The 27,230-nt window shown below is 40.7% G+C and overlaps 2 protein-coding genes across 3 annotated transcripts; one reads left to right on the top strand and one right to left on the bottom strand.

Moving 5' to 3' along the window:
• The first annotated feature begins 90 nt into the window (after window positions 1-90).
• On the top strand, window positions 91-3,696 carry LOC129845926 (ly6/PLAUR domain-containing protein 1-like). Its single transcript, XM_055913902.1, has 3 exons — window positions 91-377; window positions 1,641-1,778; window positions 1,927-3,696. The coding sequence occupies exons 1-3, from the start codon at window positions 326-328 to the stop codon at window positions 2,157-2,159; spliced, it is 423 nt and encodes a 140-aa protein (XP_055769877.1). The 5' UTR covers window positions 91-325; the 3' UTR covers window positions 2,160-3,696.
• Window positions 3,084-26,974, bottom strand: LOC129845920 (probable Bax inhibitor 1). Of its 2 annotated transcripts, none has more exons than XM_055913876.1 (10): window positions 26,861-26,974; window positions 22,455-22,553; window positions 21,898-22,006; window positions 14,720-14,840; window positions 9,919-9,967; window positions 9,718-9,815; window positions 6,767-6,846; window positions 6,485-6,585; window positions 5,081-5,156; window positions 3,084-4,849 (listed from the first exon to the last, which is right to left on the bottom strand). In XM_055913876.1, exons 2-10 carry the CDS (start codon window positions 22,508-22,510, stop codon window positions 4,820-4,822), a joined length of 720 nt encoding a protein of 239 aa, XP_055769851.1. In that variant the 5' UTR covers window positions 22,511-22,553; window positions 26,861-26,974; the 3' UTR covers window positions 3,084-4,819. The 2 variants fall into 2 exon arrangements, with proteins under 2 accessions (XP_055769851.1, XP_055769861.1); XM_055913886.1 differs by having other exon boundaries at window positions 3,084-4,846.
• Window positions 26,975-27,230: the final 256 nt, after the last annotated feature.

Below are 27,230 nucleotides of genomic sequence, written 5' to 3'. Positions count from 1 at the left end.
TGTATGCGTAGAAGCCTTGACAGAAATGGTAGCAGAATGATTATGTTTCACACATCCAGATGATGCTGCGTCCCATTTTGCGCAATGACACAGTCGGTATGATCGAGGCGTCAGATTGAGATTGATTCTGTGACGCTTGCCAAACAGAGCGCACTCAAAGTTAGGAGAAGCAAGCCCCCTAGAAACCTTTTTAGGCATGACACTGGATGCTTACTGGTGATATTACTGTTCCTACTTTATCAGAAGTGGATTCAAGTTGAGGCTGACCATACAACTGTGTAATGTTTTTTGGGGAGAAAAAGTAACCTGATGGAGTTTATGGACGATGCAATCGTTTGTTCTCCTCGCTTCTCTGTGTGGATGCGTCCTTTGCTCAGGTACATAACTACTGTTTGTTTCTCTTTTGTAAATGTCAGTGTAGGTTTATTTATATTATTTATAACAGTTGCAATCCCGAGTAATAATTAATTTCTTAATTATTGTCTCGTTGCCCCAAAATCTCTCAATTTAAAGCTTATAGTGTAGAATAAAACGAGATTTTTGAGAAGCCTTTTAGCCTACCCAACTAAATCCATGCGTAAAGGCTTTATGCTAATATAATGTATACATTATGTTCTAAAATTATGCAAATATGAGTGTAATCGCTTTAAATGTAGGCTAAACATGCGCAATTACACACAATGACAGAAATTAATGATTGAACTTGTTTTACCTTTGGAGTCTGAGCCTACCTGTCATAATCACAATACCAGTCAGTGAACATGATTAAAATGGCCATTCTGTCAATCTGTCATTGACAGACGCATTAATAATTTCTGCTCCAACACCCTTATAGTTAGACAAGTTAACATTTTTGTTTGAACTATGGCTAATGCAATAATAATGTTTGGCCACATTGCATTCATATTTTATAGTTGATGACCCGACATAGAGACATAAAGTACAATACCATGAATAAGGATGTAATCCGTTTTTTGGGGGGTCAAATTAGTGATATAGCGATGTGTTTTACAAAGTGCTGCTATAATGTGTTTTATGTGTTGCAAGCAATATCCATCAGATCATGCAGGCATAACATATCAATCAAGCCCAGATAGTCAGAGGAAGCACAACAGATCTATTCCAAACATCTCTGCTGAACACTAGCTGGGTGACTGTACTGATTACCAATATGGAAGCAAGGTTGAGTGAGTCAAGGATTCTTCATACTAATGATTATCTCTATATTGGCTGTTGGGATTTGGCATTTCACCACAAGTGATTGGATAGCCTTCACATTTAAAAGTGCATCTGAATATCTCCTTCTCCTGAGACAGTGGTCATAATAATAGTGTGTTAAAATGAGTAACAGTGTAGTTGAAAAAGCAGTGGCTATAGCATTTTTAACGGGTTTAAACCTCTGTGCTGTTTTACTGTCCAATCTGATTGAAAAGGGCACTGGACAATGAATTTATCAATGTTTTAGAGAGGGAATAGAGGCATAAACAGAATGAAATGGCTCCCTCTTGTGGAGTTTCTGCACTGCATTATCTCCATGGAGGTTGCTTGGAAACACGTACTTCCATTGTAGTGCACTGTAACTAGAGATTTCCTTCCATGTATTTTAGGCATCACAATTAGTGTGTGTGCATGCGTTTCAGTCTGGCCTTATCAGATGCAGTGTTACCACTGTGAAGAGACTCTGTTGGACAATGACTGTTCAGCTCCAAAGTTCATTGTCAACTGCACAGCAAACATCCAGAATGCCTGTCAGAAGGAGGTGATTGTGGGTGAAAATGGTGAGCCTTGCTGACTTTCTCTGACATCAAGTCTGAATTATTCTAGTAGGTTAATAGTAAATAACTTTTGTTTTACAAGATCTAAAATGTGCACCCTTTGACATGTGTAATTTTTGGCCAAGGCTTTGTCTTCTCTCTCTCCTTCCAGGTGTGATTTACAGGAAGGCCTGTGCCTCCTTCTCCACCTGTCTGATTGTTTCAGCAGGGTATCAGTCTTTCTGTGTCCCAGGCCGGGTGGGTTCTGTCTGCATTAGCTGCTGTAACACCCCCCTCTGCAACGGACCCCGCCCCCCCAGGATCTCCCTGGCCCCCAGCCATCCCCCCACCAGACCCACTGTGCTCCTCCTCATCATCACTGTTTCCATGGCAACACTGCCCTGATATGGACAATGGTATTGGCTAGATTGGACTGAATGTTCTCAGGTGTGGAGGTTCCTGGTGTTGTAGCAAACACTGTCCTGGGAGATGACTGTGGACAGAGATTTTGCAATCAAGGCAACAGAGCTGACTGACACATACTGGTCCGTTGACAGGAGTGAGAAATACATGAGAAATTTAGGCAGTAAATGAAATCTGACCCAAAAGTTTATAAAAATATGTTGCATCCATAGTAAATTACACATTTTCACATAGGGAAATTACATTTTAATCATTATTGCAGACTGCACCGAATCAAATAACTAGTGTTTATATCCCAGAGATGACAGGGTATATTCAGTACTATACACAATGTTTACAGTTAGGATGACACACAACTGGTGTACAAAGAAATTAGGAACACTTTCTAATATTAAGTTACACCCCCTTTTGCCCTCAGAACAGCCTCAATTCATCAGGGCATGGACTCTACAAGGTGTCGAAAGCATTCCACAGGGATGCTGGCCCATGTTGATGCCAATGCTTCCCACAGTTGTGTCAAGTTACCATTTTTGATACACACAGGAAACAGTTGAGCATGAAAAACCCAGTAACACTGCAGTTCTTGGCATAAACCGGTGTACCTGGCACCTACCATACCTCGTTCAAAGGCACTTTTGTCTTTCCCGTTCACCCTCTGAATGGCACACATACACAAGCCATGTCTCAAAGCTTAATGTCTCCTCCCCTTCATCTACACTGATTGAAGTGGACTTAACAGATGACATCAGTAAGGGTTCATAGCGTTCACCTGGTCAGTCTCATGGAAAGAGCAGTTGTTCCTAATGTTTTGTACACTGTCGGATAGAAATTACTAAGCCCTGTTAAAAATCCACATAGGGATGGATGTGTGCTACTTTGCAACCATTATTAAAACATGAGCATAAGTGTCATTGACTTAATCAAACTTTATTTTAACAAATTTAAATTACATTAAATGTAGCAGAATTACAACAGTAATTCCCGTAAAAGCAAAACAAATTTCACAGTATAAGATATGCAGTTATTTCATTTTTGAAACAGTAAAATCCTCAGTTGAAAAGCAACAGGTGATTAGTTTGGTAAACTTGTACTGTTATTGGCACTTCTAAGAAAATAAAGCCTTGAGCTGCATAGCAGAGGATGTTTGACTGCCAGATTATCTGTTCAATGTCATTCAATTAAAAAGGTTAAAAAATTAAGGACTACGACCCATATCAGAAAAAGTAAATTTCACTTCATCTTGATTACCAACATCAAGCGAGAGGTTGAAACATTTGTAATGGCTAATCCTTTAGCCAAGGTATTACTGGGTAGATGAGGACACGTTCTGACTGGTAACTGGATGCTATGCCATGTGATTCAGTGAGTTAATTGACTAGACTGGTTTGAATTTGGCAGTACTGCCATATACCTTCTCAATTAATCCCGTAACCCCTGTCACAAGAGATTACTTCTCAATAAAACTGTAAGTGCACCTTGAAAATAAATGTTGTTACCCCTGCACATAGGGAATAACGAAGATTAGTGGAATTTCTTTCATGTCACCTAATTACATGAAACACAGGTTCTCTACTGATTGCCTCTATTTCAAGCACTGAATCTTTGTTAGTAGTGGAAAGAGAACAAGCTTGACAAAATAATTAAATCAGGAAAATATATATTACACTTCTCAATACAAGTCAATCCATAAAACATCACTTTCTTGACACCATAGCAGACGACACCACCAGCAATTACATTGAAAAATATCATACAACTGCCTTAGCAGTCATGTATGTTCCAATAGATGAGTCCGTGCAAGGTCTGGATATTTAACATCTAAGATGCAAAGCCGTCTGCTCTATCATTTGCATCTTATTAAAACAAACTGATAAGATCCCCTATTGGCACAAACTACAACAAAGACTGGTTAGAGCAGCCTCACAGGGAGAATCAATGTCTTAAATTTAACCAGTAAATTACTCTGATCATTCAAGGGGAAATGTTACAAATGCATGACTTCAGTAAAAAGGGATTGTACTGTAATAGCAGTAGCAATATTTGTAATTGGCTAATAAATGACACCCCATGTAAATGACCTTACAAATGCATCATGTTCTTCATTACTCATCGCAACAAAAAACATGTGATGTCATAATTGAGACTAATATAGCGTGTGGATTATTTAAGTGGCAGAATTCCCAAATGGACAGATAATATTCACAGAATTAACAACCTCGCACAACTCCAAACTGATAGTGTACTTTAATCAGTTGGTATATAAAAAGTGGCCATTTTCAAAATTATTTGAGGCATTGATTTCCTACTTAATCAGATGGAAGAGCAAAGAACAAATTGTCTCAAATCGTTACTTGACAATGCAAAAATAACTAAGTCTGTTAACTACACCATCCCTTCAAAACAGGAGGTAAAAAACAAAAAAAAACAGGGACGTCTAAAACCTTAACATCAACTTTTAAAAACGTCAAACCTTACGCCAAAGCCCAAACCAATCGATTCCTAACAATTAAGACACTATATCAAAGTACAAAATCAAAAATGGTCTAAATAATTAGAATAATTAAGCAGTTATGTGAATGCACCAGAAGCACTCCTGATGCAATTCCAAGTTAGATCTTTTATTTGCTTGCATTCCTCCACATTTACTTCTTCTCCTTCTTCTTGTTGTCCTGCTAAATAAAGAGAACACTTCAACTAACTGACATTAAACCATTATTAGCCTAGCAGTGCAAAGTGCAACATTACAATATGCGGGTTTATTGTACATAATGTATATAGAATGCTTTCTGATCCTAGGTTCATGTTTTTCTATGGCTCAAAACATAGCAATGTGTATGAGAGATAGCGGAAGTGTATTGTAGTCGGTATACTATATAAAAAGCAATACACTGTCAATATTGTACCTTCTCATTCATGGCCAGAATAACCATGAGCTTCCTGAAGATGGTCACAAAGTCCAAGAAGAGATCCACAGAGTGCCTTCAACAGGGTGAAAAGAGAAGTGTTATCACATATCTTACAAAACACTTGATACGCTCATTGTAAAAGGGCCCCAATTACCAAGTGCATACCAATCGTATTGTATACCCTACTGTGTGTTTTTCTGTTTGCAATCTTTTCTTCTCAATCTAAAGCCCAACCATAATATGCTCCTTAATATTTTCTTGTGTGACCTGGAATTTGTCTTTGGAAGCCCCAGTGCACCTAGAAAACCCCCCAGATAATTGTTGTAATGATTAGGTTTCACTGTACTGTTGTTTCTGAGTGCCTTCGAGAGAAAAAAAGTCAGACTCGTTAGCGAATATGGTTGCACCAATACCAGGCTACATCACAACGGATTGTTTCTAGCCCAAACATTTTGAAAGATTCATTCAATTTGCCCAAGTATATCATGAGACATGAACACAACGGATAAGAATTCGTATTTCCTGCAACTTTCTGAAGATGCAAAGCACAGGGATGTCCCGTCTGTGTGCGCGCGCGGTACCGTTCGTGCATATGTCTACCACTTTGGGTAATCATTAGCATCGCTAACGGCAACTGCTTTCTGGTAGATGGAAAGGCTTTCAATTAAATGTTAAGTACAAAGTAGCCTAACCTGGCAGAAAGATACGCTTCCTTGCATCAATCCATTAAGCATTTGTTCTGCAAACTCTGCGCACGCACGCTACAGAAACACTTTTAACCAAACAGTCTATTGCTATAGGTGCATGGTGTGCACTTGAATTAAAGGGTAACTACACAAAAAAATGTAAATGTCTTAGAAAAGCGGTCTCCTGATGTGGTTTAAGTATTGTTGTGGACTTAGAAAAACAAAACTGGATGTTCTATTTAAAAAAAGTGAAAACTAAACGGATTAAACGGAATTTGGACAAAACAAAAACGGGAAATAATGTTAACGAAAATAAAGACACATTTTATAGGGCCATGACTATGTAGAAATCTAATATTCCAGAAATAACTATTTTCAGCGACGGGTATTTACATCAACATTTTAGCTTTTTATAAATTAACAAATCTATTTACAGGGTTACCTACTCGTTTCTATGGCACAACATGTGCTTCAAGTCAAAATCATATATGCCCAATATAAGTTACAGGATATATCTCAATAAAAAAAGTTTTGCCTTTTTTCTAGTGCTCCTAAATGTTATATTGTGCTCCTAACTTTAGGAGTGGTACCAATGAAACATTTTAATTTTAATTTACAGTCACGGTTTGACAGACTAAATCCCAGGCAAAACAATGTGTTTCAACATCTAACCACTCACCCTCATCACCAGTCCCAGAGAGTGTGTGTCCCTTACCAGATGTAGTCTTTGTCTCCCATCTCAGCCTTCTCAATGATGAGTTGAGTGTCAAACAGCACAAATCCACACATGATGACCAGACCAAGGTACATGTGAGCCTAGACACACACACACACACACAAAGAGAGAAATGCTTGGTGAAAATAACAACCAGCGCACTAAGTCATACTGTAACTAATAGCTAAGTCCATGAAGAGTAGCATTGTACAGCATTTTGTAGCAATAATAATGGCTCAAAACAAAGCAAACATGACAATATTGGTTTATTTTCCTGTTTACCGTAAACAACATGACAGACCCCAGGAACATGTTGAGGAAAGAGACCAGGAGCAGGATGGACAGTCCGGACATCAGAGTACCTGAAAGACAGAAATATTTATGCGATAAATAAATGAACAGAATAGAAAGTTGGAAAGTTCTTTATTTAGGGTATGTGCATATGGTAACATTTATTTAGTGAGCACAGTCTCACTAAATCCAGAGTGGTAAGTTTCAGTTCATTAATAAAAAGGAAAACTCCAGCACACCGGTAATGAGTACACTTCCTTCTCTATGCACCTGGTAGCACTTCAAGGTGTGCGAGTTTACTTTCTATAGTTTCAGTTCCTTTACATTACACAATATCTGGTTAGCAGCACAGAACACTTTGGTATTCATTAGGATCCCCTTCACCCTTCCTGGGGTCCACATGAAACATGACATAATACAGAACGTTATTAGTTCAAGGACCGCAATACATACATTTAAAAAAACGTCACAGCCTACATATCAGTACATACACACAATATCTAGGTCAAATACATAAGTGCAAACTACAAAACAAGACACATAAAATGACTGTCTCTTCACAGTCCCCTTTGCACAGTAAGGTGTTCTTTTATCTGTTTAAAAAAAAATCTGTTCTTCTTGCTAGCTTGGGCTCCCGAGTGGCGCAGCGGTCTAAGGCACGTCTCAGTGCTAGAGGAGTCAATACAGACACCCCGTTTCGAATCCAGGCTGTATCACAACCGGCCGTGATCGGGAGTCCCATAGGGCGGCGCTCAATTGGCCCAGCGTCATCCGGGTTTGGCCGGGGTAGGTAGTCATAGCAAGTAAGAATTTTTTCTTAACTGACTTACCTAGTTAAATAAAGGTTACATTTTAAAAAATACCTGGAATGGCAGAGTTCCATGTTTAAGGTTCTATTTAATACGGTGTGTTTCCAAGCCTCTGGTAAGGACCTGGGGACTGTAAAGAGACTTCTGGTTGTGTTGTACCAATGAGTGTCCGAACTTTGTGCCAACTGCTGGAACAGACAGTTCAGTACCTTCTACACATCAATACCTCGCACAAAGACCAATAGTGATGCAGTCAATCTCTCCTTAACTTTGAGCCAGGAGAGATTGACATGCATGTTACTGACACTTGTCCTCCGTACACCTAAGTGCGATACGTGCTGCTTTGTTCTGGACCAACTGCAGTTTACCGATGTCCCTCTTTGCCGCACACAACCACACAGATGGGCAGTAGTCCAGGTGCGACAAAACTAGGGCCTGTGGGACCTCTCTGGTCAACTGAATTCAGAGCGTCGCCCTATAATGGACAGACCTCTTCTCATTTTAGCAGCCATTGAGTCAATAGGTTTGGACCATGACAGCTTGCTATCTAGAGTTACACCCAGCAGTTTAGTCTCCTCAACTTGCTCAATCATCACATTATTCAATAATATATCTAAAATGAGGTTTAGCGTTGAGCGAGTGATTTGTCCCCAAACAATTATGATTTTAGTTTGAGATATTTAGAACCAGCCTATTGCTAGTTACCCATTCTAAAACTGTCTGGAGCTCTACGCATCCTGACTGGTTTGCGTCACTGCCTGGTATGACAACTGCTCGGCCTCCGACCGCAAGGCACTACAGAGGGTAGTGCGTACGGCCCAGTACATCAACGGGGCCAAGCTTCCTGCCTTCCAGGACCTCTATACCAGGCGGTGTCAGAAGAAGGCCCTAAAAATTGTCGAAGACTCCTGCCACCCTAGTCATGGACTGTTCACTCTGCTACTGCGCGCCAAGTCGAGGTCCAAAAGGCTTCTAAACAGCTTCTACCCCCAAGCCATAAGACTCCTAAACAGCTTAACAGGCTACCCAGACCCCTCTTTTACACTGCTGCTACTCTGTTTATTATCCTTACCTCTACCTACAGGTACATATTACCTCGTCTAACCAGTACCCCCTGTATATAGCCTCGCTATTGTTATTTTATTGCTGCTGTTTAATTGTTACTTTTATTTCAATTTTTTTACTTAACGCTTTATCTTAAAACTTCTTAAAGCATTGTTGGTTAAGGGCTTGTAAGTAAGCATTTCACTCTAAGGTCTACCTACACCTGTTGTATTGAGCGCAGGTGGCAAATAAATTTGATTTGATTTTGTTAAGGGTGTTAAATATTTTACTGTCGCAGCCAATGTGTATACTGTTGAGTCGTCAGCGTGCATAGACACACAGGCTTTATTCAAGGTCAGTGGAAGGTCATTAGTAAAAACCGAAAACAATGGCCCTAGCCCGCTGCCCTGCGGTACATACACACAACTGAAATTGCATGAGAGGCTTCCATTAACTAAAACCCTCCGTTCTATTAGATAGGTAACTCAAGCAATAATAAGACAGAGGATGCAAATCTATAACACCTACGTTTTTTCAGCAATAGGTTATGATCAATGACATCAAAAGCTGCAGTGAAGTCTAACAGAACAGCTCCCACAATCTTCTTACTGTCAATTTCTTTCAGCCAATCATCTGTCATTTGTGTCAGTGCCGAGCATGTGGAGCGCCCTTCCCTATAAGTATGCTGAAAGTCGGTTGTTCATTTGTTTTCTGTAAAATAACTACATTTGAAAACACTTTTTCCCCCAAAAGTTTGCTAAGCACTTGTAACAGGCTGATTGGTCGGCTGTTTAAACCATTCAAGTGGTGGGTGCTCTGCTATTCTTGGGTAGCGGAATGACCTTTGCCTCCATGTCTGAGGACACACACACCGTCTTCTAGGCTTACATTTAAAATGTCACAATGCATTCCACCACCAACCTCAGCAATTTACCATACAGGTTGTCGGTACCAGGTGGATTATACTTATTTATAGATAGCAAAAAATAAGTCATCACATCCACACCCACTTCATGGAACTCAAAACTAAAGTGCTCGTCCTTCATTATTTGGTCCGTTATGCATGAATGAGAAAGTACAGCACTTTACCTCCAAGGAAGAGGTAGCTCCTGCGCTGGGCGTAGAGGGCACTCAGCGTGAAGCACAAAAAGATGATTGAGGTCCCCAGGAAGGCTGTCACAATGATGCTGGTTGGAGGAGCAGAGAGATGTGAGGCTCATTCAGTCACCTCAGGAGAAACCCCTCATTGAAAGAAACTAGCTACTATAAACATTATTACTGTCATCTTACCTTGGGTTAATAGAGATGACGTAATCCATGGTTGGGCCCAAACCAACACCTGAAATGAAGAGGAAAACATCAGCTCATGACTACTTCAATAGCTAAAAATACATAGGCTGCATTCCGATTCTCTACCTTTCTTTGGAAGTGTGTACTCGTACCCTCCCCTCATGAGAATATGGGGGAAACCATAGAATTAGAATGGACATGTACCTTCTTATAATGGGATAAAGGTCAGCCATTGTGATAAGATTATTTTACACAATGAGTTTGAAGAATGAATATGCATTTTAATGTTTGTTCACTAGCTAGCCATCCACTTAATTTCATAAATATTTTTCCAATTATTTCTTTAACTGCCAATATGCAAACATTTAATTCAAACAATGGAGTCAATCTACAGCCACACTGGCTGAAATCAGTGATATTGTATCATATAATAGCACTCACAGCTTCCCAAGAAATCCAAAAAAAAAAGTCTGTTTACATATTTAGAGAGTATTTACTCAGAAATTCTAAAACCTGAATAAACTGTATTTATAATTAAGACAATATTTTTAGGTTGACAATTCTACTACACGTTTTCTGATATCACATGCCTCACTTAAATTTTCCTGCTCAAGTTAAATCAGGATTATGCCTCTAACTGATGGGAGTCACGTGCCAGAAATATGGCTGCTTTTTCAGAAGCATTTCAGTTGATTTAACACAGCTAACCTGTAACAGTATTTAGTAACTTACTCACGATAACATGCCACATGAGCTAAATCAAAGAAGACATCTCCTGACAACAAAGTGCTAGCTACCATGTTAGATGAAGCTATTGTAAACCAACAAGAGTTCATCGCCTCAGTTTAGTGGAGTACAAACAAAGTTGCTTTTATTCAGGATTACTTTTCCAAATGCATTACTGATGTAAAAAAAAAAGAAAAGAAAAAAAAAAACCTGAGCTGAGTGCAAAGCTGGACAATAGACTTGACAAATGTAAGGAGAAGTCGACTCAGGGCCAAACCAGAATTGGACGATGGAGGAGAAAATGGCTCGCCACAAGGGCATGCAACAGAAAAATGTGAGAATAAGGCCAGAACGCACTCTTTCATCAAGAGAACTTCCAGAGTGGTTTCCAGAGCTGACTGGTACCGAACTGGAAGTTATGAGAGCTCTTTGGATAGGCCGGCACAATGGCAACTCAGCCGGATTCCGAACCTTGATTATCCAGGTGCGCAGATTCACTGACCGACACTGCATTCTGAAGGCGGCTAGGAGGAACGCTCCCACTCTGGCCGGGCAGGAGATCCAATTCATGGCAGACTACAGCAACTACACCAATACAAAGCATCTGGCCTTTTCACAGGCAAAGGACTGGTCTCAGAAAAGCAGATTCCAAGCATTTCTGCTGTCACACTCAAACGTGGCGCAGAAATGGTAACTTTCCAGTCCAAAGGAGGAGGATTTTCTCAATTTGCGGGGAGCGGTTGACGAGGATTAGCGATGTTAGGTTCTAATTTTCAGAGTAAATAACTCACGGACACTAGGAAGAATTCAACTTGCTTAAGCTTCTCTAAAGGGTCGACACAGCTGTAATTCAGACACGGCTTCCCCCGTGGTAGTATTCATACTCCACTTTGGGTGGGAGTCTCCTAATCGCTAAACATTGCATCCTTATTGCTAAGCAGGGAGCTAAGTGATATGAGCCTTCAACAGTTTCTCCCCTTATCAGTACTTCCACTGATAATGGGAGAAAATTCAATCGTGTTCCCTGCACTCAGCCCCTCCCAAGCTTCATTATGGCACCCCTCATGTCTCTTCTGTAACTAATGCTCCTATATTTCTGAGTATAACAATTTTCAAAGTTTCACCCAGAATCCAACAGTGGGTATTGCTGTGCCGCTGGATAGTTTACATGATGGCCAGCATTCAGACTTGTTCTCTGGCGCGTCTTTTTCTATCCACTACAAACTTGTTGCAAAACCACGCCCACGAGTAACCTAGTAACATTCAAAGCCGCACTGATCGGTCAGAGATTGGACATTCAATTTGACAAAGTAAATGCGCGTGAGAGAGGAAGAACGCTAGAGGGAATCCCCGCGAAGAGGGAGTTTTGAGTATGCCCATGCCTGCCATGCCATGAACCATGTGAGACGCGCAGTTTCGCGGCCTCGTCTGAAATGAGCTAAACGAAAGGCAAGCAACTGTAGATAGCTAAAATGATGATTGTCAGTAATACTGAATCAAGGGCGCTTGCTTTGCCCACTCAGCTGGAGCTAGCATCTCTTTTAGTTGTAAACTAGCACAAATGTCATGTTGTTAAGTATCTCAATAGTCCTTTCGTAAACACAGTTAACCACACTAAGCTAACGCTAGACGGCGCACACAACTAGAGAGCTTCGCAAAAATCGGCGTTGTAAGCTAGTGATAATTCACAGTTTACCTACCTCTAAAAACAATGCAACTATCCATGACGTCGAGGCTCTCTGGTCTGTCTGCAATCACTCAAATAAAATAAAAGCTACATATCAAAATCCGGGAAAATGCAAGGTAGGGATCGCATGGTTTCTTGAAGATTCACTCTAGCGTTCTTCCTTCTATCGCAAACCTTTACTTCGTCATAGGGAACAACCAAACTGACCAATCAGCTCAGCTTTTAATGTTGCTAGGTTTTTCCATTGGTGTGGTTTTGCACCAAGTTTGGCATGGATAAAAGGACGCGTCTCTGGCGGGATTACTAACTGACTAGTATGGCTTTTCAGAAAGACTGATTCGTTCACATACTACATCAATACTAGCCTGGAGTGAGTTGAAAACAGCAGCGAAGAGAGCTGGCTAATACAGGAAGATGGACAGGAGTCGGTCTGGACTATTGTTAAAGGCGGATAATGTATAGGCTGATTAGCTATTCCTTGACTGTCAGTGGATTTTATTGTGACCACAACTGACACGGTGTGTTCTATTCAAATCCTTGAAAGTTAACAGGTGAAAGTTGTTCAGGTTAACTCAGAGGTAACCTAATATTGATACAGTTGGGATGCGATGGTGGGATTTTGCACAGGCAGCTTTCCCAGTGTTAGGTACACACTTTGTATTGAAAGTACGCACACAACTGTAAACCCCATCTTTAACCTAAACAAACAAAACATGCATTTTCTATTATTTTTATTTCATCATCTTTGAAATACAAGAGAAACCCATACTTGACAAGTGTAATTCAGAATTTAGCCACCAGATGGCTGCAGTGGGCAACATTTCATACTGATCCACTGAAGAATTAAATTACTGCACAATATCTGCATGGAGTTTGCCCAAATGTGCCAAATTGGTCAATTGATAAATTTAAGTACATAACTAGATAGAACATACAAAAATACTATGGTAATAAAAAATATATGTTTACACACTCCCAGGAATGTCATACATGATGGCTCTAACTTATACACATCTAGATGGCCGGGCAGGGTGGGTGTGGAGCAAGAGACAGCAGTGGGGTCAAAGTGTAGACACCAGTTCCTACATTTGATTATAAAAATAGATTTTATCAAACTATGCTACATTTTATCTCTGGGACCCTCAGGATGACAAAATAGAGCAAGATTACTGAATGTAAGAACGTTACTTAGCTTCAGAGGTGAATGTATCAAACCAGTTGCCATGAAGTGGTGGTGTTGTGCACTCTACTCAAACAAAAGCATGGTCTTTTTTTTCTGTAATAGCTACTGTAAATTGGACACTGCAGTTAGATTAACAAAAATTTAAGCTTTCTGCCCATATAAGACATGTCTATGTCACATTAGTGCACGTTAGCAAAAACCGTCCCTGGTTTGGGACACCGATCCCGTAGAGGTTTTAATGATAACTCACCACTTATGTCATTACAGTAAAGACTGTATAACGTTGTCAGGTTAGACAAAAACAATTGACAGCTGGTTATTGAATAACTACTGTAGTGACTTTATCTCCCAAAAGATGACCTGTTCATTATCATTTCTTTACTTGTTACTCATGTGCAAAAGTGTACCCTGCTGATTTTATCACAATTGCTTGATTTTGTATTTCATGTCATGGAGATCAGGTTGGGTGAGTTGGGGTGGTCACCAGGAGGGGTTGGAGTGTAGGTTGATGCAGCACGGGTGGGCAATATACATTGAGTGTACAAAACATGCCAAACTGACCAGGTAAAAGCTCTGATCCCTTATTGATGTAACAGTGTATGGATGTATAGGCTATGTGGTCTATTCTAATGGTATTTACCTACTCTACTGCATGACCAGATTGACCCACATTCAACAAATCTGATCTAACAAAAAGGATATTTGTCATCTGTCAAGTTTTATGTATTGTAGCAGGCCCACAATGTGGTTGCTTAAGTCCAATTTCGATACGTTTGGCTGTTTTTGTTGTAAAACATGTAGACGTTGTCCCCTTTCAGGTTTATAAGAAGCGACTGCTAACTCCCGTTCATACACGCATTATACTCCTGATTATTAATACACATTTAAACAACAGCCTAAAAAGTATCCTCATTTTGCTAGGGGGCAATGACGTGACTCAGGATCTTTCCACCAAGAGTTTCCATGGCAATTCCATTGTTGTGGTCAAGTTCAATTGACCACTTTACCGCATCTATGGCTGCCAATTTCACCCCATTCTGGAACTGAGGGTTTATGAAATAGTCCCTTTTGTAATTTAATAGGATCTCTATGGTGAAAACTCCCTCCAGCCACGTTTGCACCAATTCAATGCATGAGGGTGATTGAATGAGTGCACACACTGTGTAGGCCCTTTTCTGACAGAGCTATAGGGCAGATGAGGTTACCTGTGAAGAAGGCAAAACCAGAGAGGATGGCCAGTCTCTTCTTCTCAGTCAGAGGGCTGTGGGGAGTCATAGCCAGCCAAGCCATCATGGCCAGGGAGCCCAGCATGGTCAACATCCCACCCTAATGGACACAAAACACACAGCAACAGTTATTATAATGTAATAACATCAATGGAGATTGTCATTCACCAGTTAAATGAAAAACCTTCAAAGCATTACCAATCATATGTCATATGACCATATTTTGTGAAATCTACCCCCCCACTCTCCACACAGACACACTGAAGGTTTAGGTACACCACCCGAACATGAAAACGGAGCGCTCCTACAAACAGTGAGTCACGTGGCCATGGCTTTCTATATAAGCAGGCAGACATTGAACAGTAACTGAATGCCTCAAGTTTGAATGGGGAAAACATATGACATTCGGTGTTACACACTCTGGATCCAGTATCTCAGAAACAGTGTCCCTCCTGGGATTTTCATACACAAAAGTGTGTAGGGTTTACAGAGAATGGTGCGACATTCTCTGTAAACTTGTTGGATGGGGGGGGGGGGGAGGGGGGTGACAAGAAAGCTTGCAGTATTCTTGCAATTTAACAGGTGGGCCACAAACAGACAAATACCGGCGAAGTAGAACAGTGGCGTGAAGAACGACATCTCGGAAAGCACAAGTCATCAATACTTGTCTAAGATGAGTTATTGCAGCAGACAACCACCCAGAGTTCCACTCCTATCAGCTAAAAACATGCACATTTGTGGCCTGCTGGAGGTCATTTTGCAGGGCTCTGGCAGTGCACCTCCTTGCACAAAGGCGGAGGTAGCGGTCCTGCTGCTGGGTTGTTGCCCTCCTACGGCCTCCTCCACGTCTCCTGATGTACTGGCCTGTCTCCTGGTAGCGCCTCCATGCTCTGGACACTACGCTGACAGACACAGCAAACCTTCTTGCCACAGCTCGCATTGATGTGCCATCCTGGATGAGCTGCACTACCTGAGCCACTTGTGTGGGTTGTAGACTCCGTCTCATGCTACCACTAGAGTGAAAGCACCGCCAGCATTCAAAAGTGACCAAAACATCAGCCAGGAAGCATAGGAACTGAGAAGTGGTCTGTGGTCACCACCTGCAGAATCACTCCTTTATTGGGGGTGTCTTGCTAATTGCCTATAATTTCCACCTTTTGTCTATTCCATTTGCACAACAGCATGTGAAATTTATTGTCAATCAGTGTTGATTCCTAAGAGGACAGTTTGATTTCACAGAAGTGTGATTGACTTGGAGTTACATTGTGTTGTTTAAGTGTTCCCTTTATTTTTTTGAGCAGTGTATATACATACATACAAAGAATAATTATTACAAAATCTAAAACTTGCAGCAGCACTATCAAGGTTCTTGTTAGCTATTTCCAGCCTTAGCTGAGACAACGAGCAAATAATTAGTTTTTAGATTTTACAGCACCTTACACAACATGCATCTGCTCATCTCCCTAATTACCCCATTCACTCTGTCCAATTTGAAATATAGTTGAGTAGTGGAGTCCAGAGTCTATCAAACTTGGGCTGTCTCTTGCGGAGGTCATAAGTGAGCTTTTCAAGAGGGAGAAAGTCAACAATCTGGTCAATCCACATTTGAAATGTAGGAGAGGTATTAGAGGCCCACAATAGAAGAATACATTTCTTAGCAAAGTATGTAATGGTCATAAGCAAATTTTCTCTGTCAGGATCAAGAACAAAGTCCTGCTGGGCATTAAGAAGATAGATACACAGGGTCATATCAAACTGTACATCTAGTATTTTCTCAAATTTGGCAATCTCTCTACAGCTCCAAAATACATGCATATAGGTTCCACTTTCAGAAGTACAAATTTTACAGTTAGGATAAATGTCTGTTTTCATTGTATGGAGTCTCAAGGGAGTGTAATAAAATGTATACAAAAATTTGTAATTAGATTCTTTAATTTTTACATTAGTAGAAGAGCATTAAACCCTGTCGCAAACCTCCGCCCATAACTCATCACTGATAGTCAGACCAAGGTCCTTATCCCAGATTATTTTCAAAGGAGTGAAGGAAGAGCCTCCTTTCTCAGGAGTCTATAGATATACGATATTTTGCCTTTAATGGATTGTGCTGTGACAAGAAGGGTTTCAACTTCATTCAACAGTTCTGGGATCTTGGCACATTGAATTCACTGCAGAGCTCTTGAAAGGATTTTAGTGGTGGTCTTCTGATGAAATAGGTCTGAAAAGGTCCTGATTTCTAGAGTATGCCAAAGATTAAAGTTGGCATCCCTCAGGGCTTTTGGCAAGTCTGGGTTGCCTACTATAGGCGAGTGAGAACATATTTAGGAGGAAATGCCCAGGTATTTCTTACAGTCCCTCCACGCTAGTAGGGTGCTGTAAATCACAAAGGTTTTGGCTATGTTGCCCACTTCACTTAAATTTATGAATGAATATAATTGAGCTTAGTGGCAATGAACCACAGGATTGGGCTTCTATCTATCTCCAACATGCTAACATTGTGATCCAACATTGTGATCCATGTTGTGATCCATGTTAGCATGTTGCGGATTTGGGCAGACCAGTAGTACAATTGAAGGGAGGGAAGGGCAAGACCGCCCTTAGATTCAGGTTTCGATAGAGTGGAGAACTTGATCCTAGGTTTTTTATTGCCCCATATAAATTTGGTGATGCTTTGGTTAGTTGTTTTGAAAAAGGAAGCTGGGAGATAACATGGGAGCATCTGAAATAAATAGTTCAGTCTAGGGAGGATGTTCATACGGATGACATTAATTCTTCCTACTAAGCTAATTGGGAGGGAGATCCAGGTTTGGAGATCGTTCTTGATTCGATCCAGGAGTGGAAGATAATTCTCCTTGAAAAGGCTATTCAGATCTGGTGTTATGAAGATCCCAAGCTATTGAAACCCCTGTGTCTTCCAATGGAATGGACATAGTGTCTTCATAGAGCTGGTGAGTGTAATATTGAGAGGGCAGACAGTGGATTTGTTCAAATTGATCTTATAACCTGAAAACGTGCCATACTGAGCAATTGTGTCAAAAATGGGAGGAAGGGATTTCTCAGGGTTGGATATGTAGAGCAAGACATCATCCGCGTAAAGCGAAATCTTGTGCTGCAGGCCGCCTGCAGAAACACCTATAATACTTGGATTGCTCCTTATCAACTCTGCCAGAGGCTCCGCCCCCAACAAGTAGAGCAGGGGGGACAGCGAGCATCCTTGTCTTGAGCCCCGTCCCAAAGGGAATCTGTCAGAGTTCAGTCCGTTAGTAGTCACCATGGCCTTTGGATGAGAGTATAGTGATTTGATCCATTTAATAAAGTTTGGGCCCATATTGAACTTTAAGACTGAGAACAGAAAGCTCCACTCCATCCTGTCGAATGCCTTCTCTTCTCATTTCTGTTTAGTAAAGAAAAGAAAAAAAGTTCTCCCGAGTATTGTCCAAATTCTGTTTGGCTTTGGCTGCTTTAAGTTGACTCCAGGAGGTGCTGTCTGGGGATTGTTTATGTACTTTTTCACAGCGTTCCAGCTCCCTATCAAGATCTAGCCTGTGTGCTTCCATTGCTTTTTTCTTAGAGGAAGCATATGCAATTAGATGACCTCTTAAATGTGGCTTTAGCAGCGTCCCACATTGTGGCCGGAGAAACAGGAGAATCTTTGTTGTCTTGTGTGTAGTTGTCTATCCATGTAGTTACCAATGTATGGAACGCTTCGTTTGATAGCATGGAGGTGATGAATTTCCGGCTCTTTGACCTCGGGATGTTTTTGCAGAGGTCAAAGCGGAGGTGGACAAAGGCGTGATCCGAAAGTGCTATGGGTTCGATTGTACACGTGGATGAATTTATGAAACTTTGGGATAAAAATGTCATCTATACGGGAGTAGGTGTTATGGACATTAGAGTAGTATGTATAGTCCATAGATGAGCTATTAGTCTCTCTCCAGATATCTATCAGTCCCATCTCTTTAGTAAGAGAGTTCAACATCTTTGCAGATCTAGGATTTGTGGTGGGGACTTGATGATTTTTCTAGGGTTGGGTTACAATTAAAATCTCCAGCCAGCACTCCAAAGGAAACACAATGCTCATTGAACAGGGGTATCATTTGACATGAAAGCAGGAGTATCTGTGTTAGGGGCGTATATGTTTAAGATAGTAATTGGTTGCCCATACAGTGACCCAGTTATCAAAATAAATCTCCCCTCCGGATCAGATATGTTTGTCAATTATGAATGGAACATTCTTATAGATAAGTATGGCTGTACCTCTACTGTTTGATTTGAAAGATGAGATATACACCTGCAGCTGAACAAATTGACAATGGTTAAGCTCCCTTACCCGTTTAAAGTTGACAAGTTATACACCCACTTTGACAACATTTTCCAGCTTTAACATTTTTACACTGGGCTTCCTGATGAAAAATACAGTGAAGAAATATCAATTCCGCCGAGTTAGGGCTTTCTTCTTTTACTATGTCTTGGCCTACTAAAAAGATTAATGTTTTTAACGGTTAGATTTGGTGATCCATCTGTTGTTACGTTTGTCAGTTTTCATCTACCGTGGAGCATTTTTCCCCAAGCGGGAAGACACCCTGTCATACAAGTCAGAGTCCCTGGTTGTTCCCATCATTGAGTCCAACGCAAGAAGTTCTCATTTATTCCTCTGACAAAAATGTTAAGTTGAGCAGTGTCTCTGATGTCAGTACTCTCATCCAGTGAAATACACACAAAAAAAAGATCAAAGCCATCTGCTTTTTTCTTCAACTCGGAGATTAGCTCCTCACCTATCACTTCCATGCGCCTGGTGATTGTCTCTAATTGGCTTTTACTCTCAGGACAAAGTACACCAGCAGTCTCCACCATACAGTCTTTCACAAACTCACCTTCAGCAAAATGTTTGCTATGGTTTGTGACTTTGTGACACTGTGTAGCTTGCCTTAGTTACAGAGTCTTGAGTAGAGCACCGTTTAGTAAACGTATTTTGTTGGGCTTTTAAGTTTGTGGCAAGTTGAGGCCTTCTTTGCCTTTTCCTGAGAGGACAGATGGCTAGCGTAGTTAGCATTCTTGCTTGAAAAAAACAATTGAAAACAGCGACACCAACTTGGCATCAGACATACCGCCTTATGTCCAATATTAGTAAAAAAAAGTATTTTGCTGTCCATTCTTCTTTAAAAACACACGACATTCAGAGTCCACTTCTTATTTTCCCAGCACTCCTTTTTCACATCAAAAGTTGTCAAGCAATGAAATGGCTATAATGATTGAGCGCATTCTGAATTCTGACTGTAGGCCCAAATACAGAGCAACCTGCCAGGCTACAGCGCCATCTATTGGAGGTTGTTTGTATATCATGGAATGAGTAAAAAAATTGTTACTCAAATATTATATTTTTTTATATTTTTAAGTCTCGCAGGGCCTCCCGAGTGGCGCAGTGGCCTAAGGCACTGCATCATAGTGCTAGCTAGGCCTCTAGAGATACTGGATACTGCATGCACGCTGACAAGGTAGCCAGGTGTGTGGTGTTCCCTCCGACACATTGGTGCGGCTGGCTTCCGGGTTAAGCGGGCATTGTGTCAAGAAGCAGTGCTGCACGCGGTTCTCGACCTTGGCCTCTCCCGAGTCCGTATGGGAGTAGCAGCGACGGGACAAGACTAACTGCCAATTACATACAACAAAATTGGGAAGAAAAAGGGGTAAAGAAAATGTAATTATAATAATGTCTCGCAGGTTGGATTGAAGTGCCCGGCGGGCGGGATACGGCCCGTACTTCGCCCAACCGTGGCTTAACGGGACACACCTCCGCCACACAGGTAGGCAACAAAGACTACCCCATAGATTGTAACTTCCATCAATGTAATTGTGTGCGTCATTTCCAATCTACCCCCTAATTTTTATAATAATAAAATAAAAAGACACAATGGCAAGGGACTACAAGTACTTACACCATGGCAACCCTGCCTCCCTACAAGCTTTGGGTATTGATCATGTTCAGGCCTAAATTAGAAGTAAAGGGGACTGCTAACCCAAAGTGAAAGTTTGGGGATTTACAAACTACAGCCCACTAAGTACCCTGGTTTAAAAGGAAGACATGGATTTTTCACAATTCCTGTAGGGTCTTAGTGGTCCCTTTGCTGTCATCTAGTGGACATAATACCCTATGCTGTTTGGACTGCGTTGGTCCATGTTAGCCATCATCTAGTGTACTATAAATGTACGGCTCTCCTATTCTCAATTTTTCCCACTCCTATTCAAAGCTAGAATTACTTTGTTTTCTAGTGGTTCTAATACTTCTGACCTTGATGTGCATTTTGATAGCATATCTATTTCAATGATGAATGTATAGTGTTGTTTATTAGGTGTTGTTCAATTAATTTAGACTAAGCTGTTCTGTGACCACTCCCTCTTCAATTAGGGTTGATCGGAAAATGGTTTGTTCAAAAGAAGACATCGTATATTTGTACTCCCCGATGAAGGCCATGCAGCCGAAACGCGTCAGAGTATTTAAATCTTTGTTCCATTAAAACATGCCATACAAATAAAGGCATTTTAATTCATTATATGAAGCGTGCTTTGGTTCTCTTTTCGATAGCTTCTACCCCCAAGCCAATAGATTGCTAAACAGCTAATTAAATGGTTACGCACTGCTGTTACTACTGTCTATGATCTATCATGTTGCCTAGTTACTTTAACCCTACCTATATGCACATAGCTAACATAGAAAACGGTGGCGTCGATAGAGAGGGCTGCCTCGCTTCTAGTCCTTACAAGCATTTAGCAAAACTCGCAAGAACTTATGCATGTAAATAAAATTTGATAGCTACCTCAACAACCTCATACCCCTGCACTGGTACTCCCTGTATATAGCCATGTGTCACTTTAAAAAAAAAAATTATCTTTAAATCTACATTGTTGAAAAAGGACCAGTAAGTAAGCATTTCACAGCCTACACCTTTTATTTACGAAGCATGTGACAAATCAAATGAGCCATTTGTGATTTGAGCTACTTTAATTGAAAACAATCCCAGTAAGGTACTTAAATTGTTACCCAGGAATTATCTGATATTGAGATAAAATTTTAAAAAAATACACTGCATTGGCCCTTTAATATTAGAGCACACTAATAAAAGTGCTTCAGTTTGGATGTACTTGTTCCCACTGCCTCTGCTTACCTGGAAGAGCCTGGTGACGACGTGGACGTAGGCTCCTGCTGCAGCCACAAACATGCACAGGGCCAGGCTGGAGTAGACATTCTTCAGGTGCAGCTGAGTGGAGTGGGAGCTGTATTGTATAAGGAATAGATGGATAGATGTTATTATTCTTCATTAAGTTGCAAGAAAACTATATTGACACTCTTCCACATAAAACACCCACAAAGCCTAACATCCACAGATTAATTGATGTATCACTACCCTACCCCACATTAGCTAGGTTTGTAGCCTGAGTGGAGCGGGAGCTAAGATAGAGGGGAGTTTTTAATTGTACGAGGAACAGGTTTAGCTCTACAGAAAATACACTAACAAAAAATGTCCGCCTCCTTATCAGTTAGGGCTACCTAGTCATATTCTAATTTGGTAACACATCACTGTCTGTAGCAAAACCAGTTTGTGAACACTAGACTGCTTCTGTTCAATGAATGACTCATGATGATGATGATACAGCCATGGTGACAGTGAGTCTCCCTACGATTATCAGACATTGTGTGAAAACAGTAATCCGAGATACTCACATTTGGGAAAATTTAAAAAGGGAATCAAAATTAATACTTCGATCGAACACGTTCATCTTGTCTGGATTTGGTTGGACCCTGTCACAGGAGTAAAATTTCCTGAAACAAAACAGATATGAGATGGACATTAGACATGGCTGTTGATTAGTACAGTAACATCATGAAATAAATACAGCCTTCTTAATTTAGAAACTTTAACTAGTCTACATGTCCTGGAATGGTAGAACTGAAAACATGTGTCTGCGTCACCAGAACCAAAAGTACATTGTCACTTCCTATCTATTCTGGATCACATTCTTTGGTAGATCAAATAGACAGCTAACGTTAACTCTCTGTGTCTGAAAATGAACAAATGTAGCCTCCTCCACTTATGCAAGGAATGAATTGTTTTGATTAGCCTAAGTTAGATTGCATTCATTACTAAGGTCTTGTATGGGGGCTTTGCCAAAAAGATACCGACCCTAAAGTCACGCTTATTTACATTGAGCTGCACTGGGGTAGGAACGCAATTATGATTAAACGTGGATAACGACTGCCACTTCAGCATGCTTGTGGTCGATGCCACGCAGGGCTATGGGTCAGAAGGTTGGTGTTTCGCTGACTACCACAGACTTGCTCAAGCTCCCTGCCTTTCTCATTACACTGCGATCAGAGCCGGCTGCAGTCTCAGCTAGAGGTAAATCTGATTTTATATTTTGATGCCATATTTATATAAAATATATGCAATGAAATTTCTACCAACAGATTTATGTGCCAATGCACCACACAACAAAGCATACTGACATTGGGCACTTCAATATCATGGTTTTCAACACCACAATAAATAGACTATGTCCCAACTCCACAAACAGAAAATACAGCCCTCTCTATCTTGTAGGCTTTCCCAGTATCGAAAGCTTGGCAATCTCCAAATGTCATTAAACTTTTGTGTTTCGTAACAGATGTCTCTTTCCATTCATCAAATTGGCAGGTGAACAGTTTGGATTGATCTTATGTCATTTAAAAAAATAAAAAATACACAACTTAAAGCGACCAGGATTGCGAAGTCGGGGACTTATTTCCATTGTGGTCCCTATTTTATTTTTTACATAAATAGATTTATGTGAATATTCTACAGCCTCCACTATTCTGGGAAGGCTTTCCACAAAATTTTGAGCATTACTGTGGGGACTTGCTTCCATTCAGCCACAAGAGCATTAGTGAGGCCGTGCAGGCCAGTCAAGTTCTTCCACACTGATCTCGACAAACCATTTCTGTATGGACCTCACTTTGTGCAATGGGGCATTGTCATGCTGAAACAGAAAAGGGCCTTTTCCAAACTGTTGCCACAAAGTTTGAAGCACAGAATAGTCTATAAAGTCATTGTATGCTGTAGCATTAAGATTTCCATTCACTGGAACTAAGGGGCCTAGCCCGAACCATGAAAAATAGCCCAGACCATTATTCCTCCTCCAAACTTCATAGTTGGGGCAGGTAGCATTCTCCTGGCATCTGGCATGCCCAGATTCGTCTGTTGGACTCCAGAGAACTTGTATCCACTGCTACAGTCCAATGGCGGCAAGCTTTACACCACTCCAGCAGACATTTGGAATTTCACATGGTGTTCTTAGGCTTGTTTGCAGCTGCTTGGCCATGGAAACTCATGAAGCTCCCAACGAACAGTTCTTGCACTGACGTTGCATCCAGAACTATGTAGTGAGTGTTGCAACCGAGGACAGATTACTTTTATGCGCTACAGCACTCGGCGGTCCTGTTCTGTGAGCTTGTGTGGCCTACCAATTTGCAGCTGAGCCGTTGTTGCTCCTAGACATTTCCACTTCATATTAACAGTACTTATTTTATTTAACTAGGCAAGACAGTGAATTACAAGTTCTTATTTACAATGAAGGCCTACCCCAGCCAAACTCTAACCCTGAACACGCTGGGCCAATTGTGCGCCGCCCTATGGGACTCTAATCATGGCCGGTTGACACTTCTAGAACAGATGCAGTGCCTTAGGGGCTCCCGAGTGGAGCAGTAGTCTAAGTTGACCAGGGCAGCTCAAGCAGGGTAGAAATGTTGACAAACTGACTAGTTGGAAAGGTGGCATCCTATGACGATGCCACGTTTAAAGTTACTGAGCTCTTCAGTACGTGCCATTCTACTGCCAATGTTTGTCTATGGAGATTGCATTACTGTGTGCTCGATTTTATACACTGCAGCAACAAGTGTGGCTGCAATAACCAAATCCACAAATTTTTGGCCATGTAGTGAGATATGCTGGTGGCATGCTCTGACACCAAGATGCATTTCTTTATGTCAGATGGCTACGGCTTCTGCTAGGGCTAGGCGAAATGTGCAAAATATCATATGGTATTTTTCACGGTATGATGGTATTCTATGTTTTTGATTAATAAAAGTTCTAAATTTGCTTTAGGGGTAGTGCGTGACCCTAGGGTAGCAACACATATTCACATTTTTTTCAATGGGTCTTTCTACATTCGGATTGTTTTATACTATTCAATTCAACCTAAAATAATTTCCTGCATTTACATCAATTTCTGCATTTTCAGCACTCATTTGAGATCATTTCCACGATATGTGCAAAAATACTAGGACTTATTTTTAACCAAATGTTGCAATTGCGAATTAGATCAAAACACTTGGGTGAACTTTCGGAAACATGGAAATAGAATGTTTATTATAATATAAATAACAGTAGGCACTTTGAATAGAGTGTTGTTTGCCATGGACTAGTTATTGTGACAGGGTAGGAACCAAAGTGATATTCAGTGTTTCCTAGGGGACCCTATAATCTTTGACTACATTAAATCTTTATTCATATAGCCAACATATTCATGCTTCGCCTATTCCTCTGACTTAGAAGATACTGTTGCACAAACATGCTGATTTAAGCCTCCACCAGTACTGGTATCAGGCTGTATTAGCTAGCTACCTGACTCAGTACTTTGTAGCGAGAGAAATATGACTCAAGTAGCGGAGTAAAATATAAAAATGGACGTTACACATGGCGTATCATATTTAACAAACCAAACATTCAAATACTGTTATAAAGGGTAAAGTAAAAACCCAAACCGGTCCGTGCATAAATACCGGCATATAAACATAGAGGCTAATTTGTTAATTTTGAAACATATTTTGTAGAAAGATAAACATTATATTGTTAGATTATAGAAGTAACTCTGGTAGGCCAGAAACAGTCTTCCTCAGCTCAAGTGGAGTCAGTTGGAGCACCGGGGCGCACTGCCATCATATCATAGGCCTGCATTAGCTAAAGCATACTAACAGCCACGCCATACCAAATGTTTCTGAACTTTATTAGGGTAATATCAAAAAGTTGAGACATTGTTTATTGGGAAAATGAGCAGAGGAGCGAATGTAAACCAGGGGCAAAAAACTCAATACCCTACCCTGTGCCCCCCAAAAATTAAATACACAACCCATCCCAAAGGGGGAAAAAATACTTTACAACCCTCCCCCACAGTAAATGTCGATCTGTTCCTAACCATAATTGTGTTCTGACCAAGTGCAGCTCAGTTATGGGCTTCCTGAGTTCAAACCTCAATTCTGAATCTCAAATCGTTCAGATGTACTTAGCTACCTAGCGACAGTTGCTTAACGTAAACACACGACTACTGTAAAAAGATCTAGGCCAAAATCATCCCGCCACCAGTAACTATTACGGCTAACTATCGGAAAATATTTAACAGCTCTGTCTAATGTGATGAAACATTATCGCAATCGCAAACGAGTTAACATCAGGCCACCTACGCAATGGATTCAACATGACAGTAACGTTAGCTACTTAGCTGTGAGAGGACAAAGTGTAACCAGGAAGCTACAGTAGGTAGCTAATTTCAGGCTACAACCTATATGTCATTGGCAATTTGAGTTAGTCAAATCTACCTAGCTAGATATTTGGGTCGTGTAACATAATGCTCCCAAACCATGATTCGGCTAGCTGAAGGGGGCGTTGTCATGATAGCCAGACATGTAACGTAACTTGATGTCGAACTATCCTAGCTAGCCAGCCAATTTGGCTAACGAAGGCCCTCTCCCCCAATCAAGCGCAACTCAATCGAATGGTGATTATACGAAACAGTGAGCGAGCTAGCTAACGTTCACTCGCTAAATTCCAATTGCCAACAATAATATAAACACAAGTCTTAAAATAAAACATTGTATCAGGACAGTTTGTTTATATTTATCGACGACAAAATGTGAGTAGAAAGTCAGCCATTTAGCTAGCTAGCTACGTTACCAGTAGCTGCCATTGACATTGCTGGCTAACGACGTTTTGCTTCTCGATCTCCTGGCTCTTCAGTATCACGTCAAAACGACAATAACCTCAAGTGTCGTTTACAATTTACTGGTTAGCTGCATTAAATATACTTTAATTAACATACCTGATGTCAATATTTCCACAGCGGTCAGCAACAGATTGATTTTCAAGCTATTTCTTTCCACACTTCAACCTTTTGATGCTGTCGTTGTTTCAAAGCGTACGTATGAAAGTTATAGGGTACGTTGTGACATCGTAGAGCTAGATAGACACGCCCCGAATATAGTGCAACAAAAGTGCAACAGTTGCATGAATTGCATTGAATAAACCTTTATACAGTGCTGTGAAAAAAGTATTTGCCTCCTTTCTGAGTTCCTATTTTTGCATATTTTTGGATACTGCATGTTATCAGATTAGTTTACAAATAACAAAAATAAATGGTGCTTTTTTATTTATTTCATTAACAAAGTTATGCAACACCCAATTCCCCTGTG

Source organism: Salvelinus fontinalis, chromosome 3, assembly GCF_029448725.1.
Source record: "Salvelinus fontinalis isolate EN_2023a chromosome 3, ASM2944872v1, whole genome shotgun sequence".
Taxonomy (NCBI): domain Eukaryota; kingdom Metazoa; phylum Chordata; class Actinopteri; order Salmoniformes; family Salmonidae; genus Salvelinus; species Salvelinus fontinalis.
The sequence above is the reverse complement of the archived record's forward strand: the minus strand, read 5'-3'. Positions and strand labels throughout refer to the sequence as shown.

Coding starts and splice junctions, on each gene's coding strand:
- LOC129845926 (XM_055913902.1), top strand. CDS start 326: ATGCAATCGTTTGTTCTCCTCGCTTCTCTGTGTGGATGCGTCCTTTGC. Junction 378..1,640: donor TGGATGCGTCCTTTGCTCAG/GTACATAACTAC, acceptor CATGCGTTTCAG/TCTGGCCTTATCAGATGCAG. Junction 1,779..1,926: donor GGTGATTGTGGGTGAAAATG/GTGAGCCTTGCT, acceptor CTCTCCTTCCAG/GTGTGATTTACAGGAAGGCC.
- LOC129845920 (XM_055913876.1), bottom strand. CDS start 22,510: ATGAACGTGTTCGATCGAAGTATTAATTTTGATTCCCTTTTTAAATTT. Junction 22,007..22,454: donor CTTTTTAAATTTTCCCAAAT/GTGAGTATCTCG, acceptor TATACAATACAG/CTCCCACTCCACTCAGCTGC. Junction 4,850..5,080: donor TTCTGGCCATGAATGAGAAG/GTACAATATTGA, acceptor CTCTTTATTTAG/CAGGACAACAAGAAGAAGGA.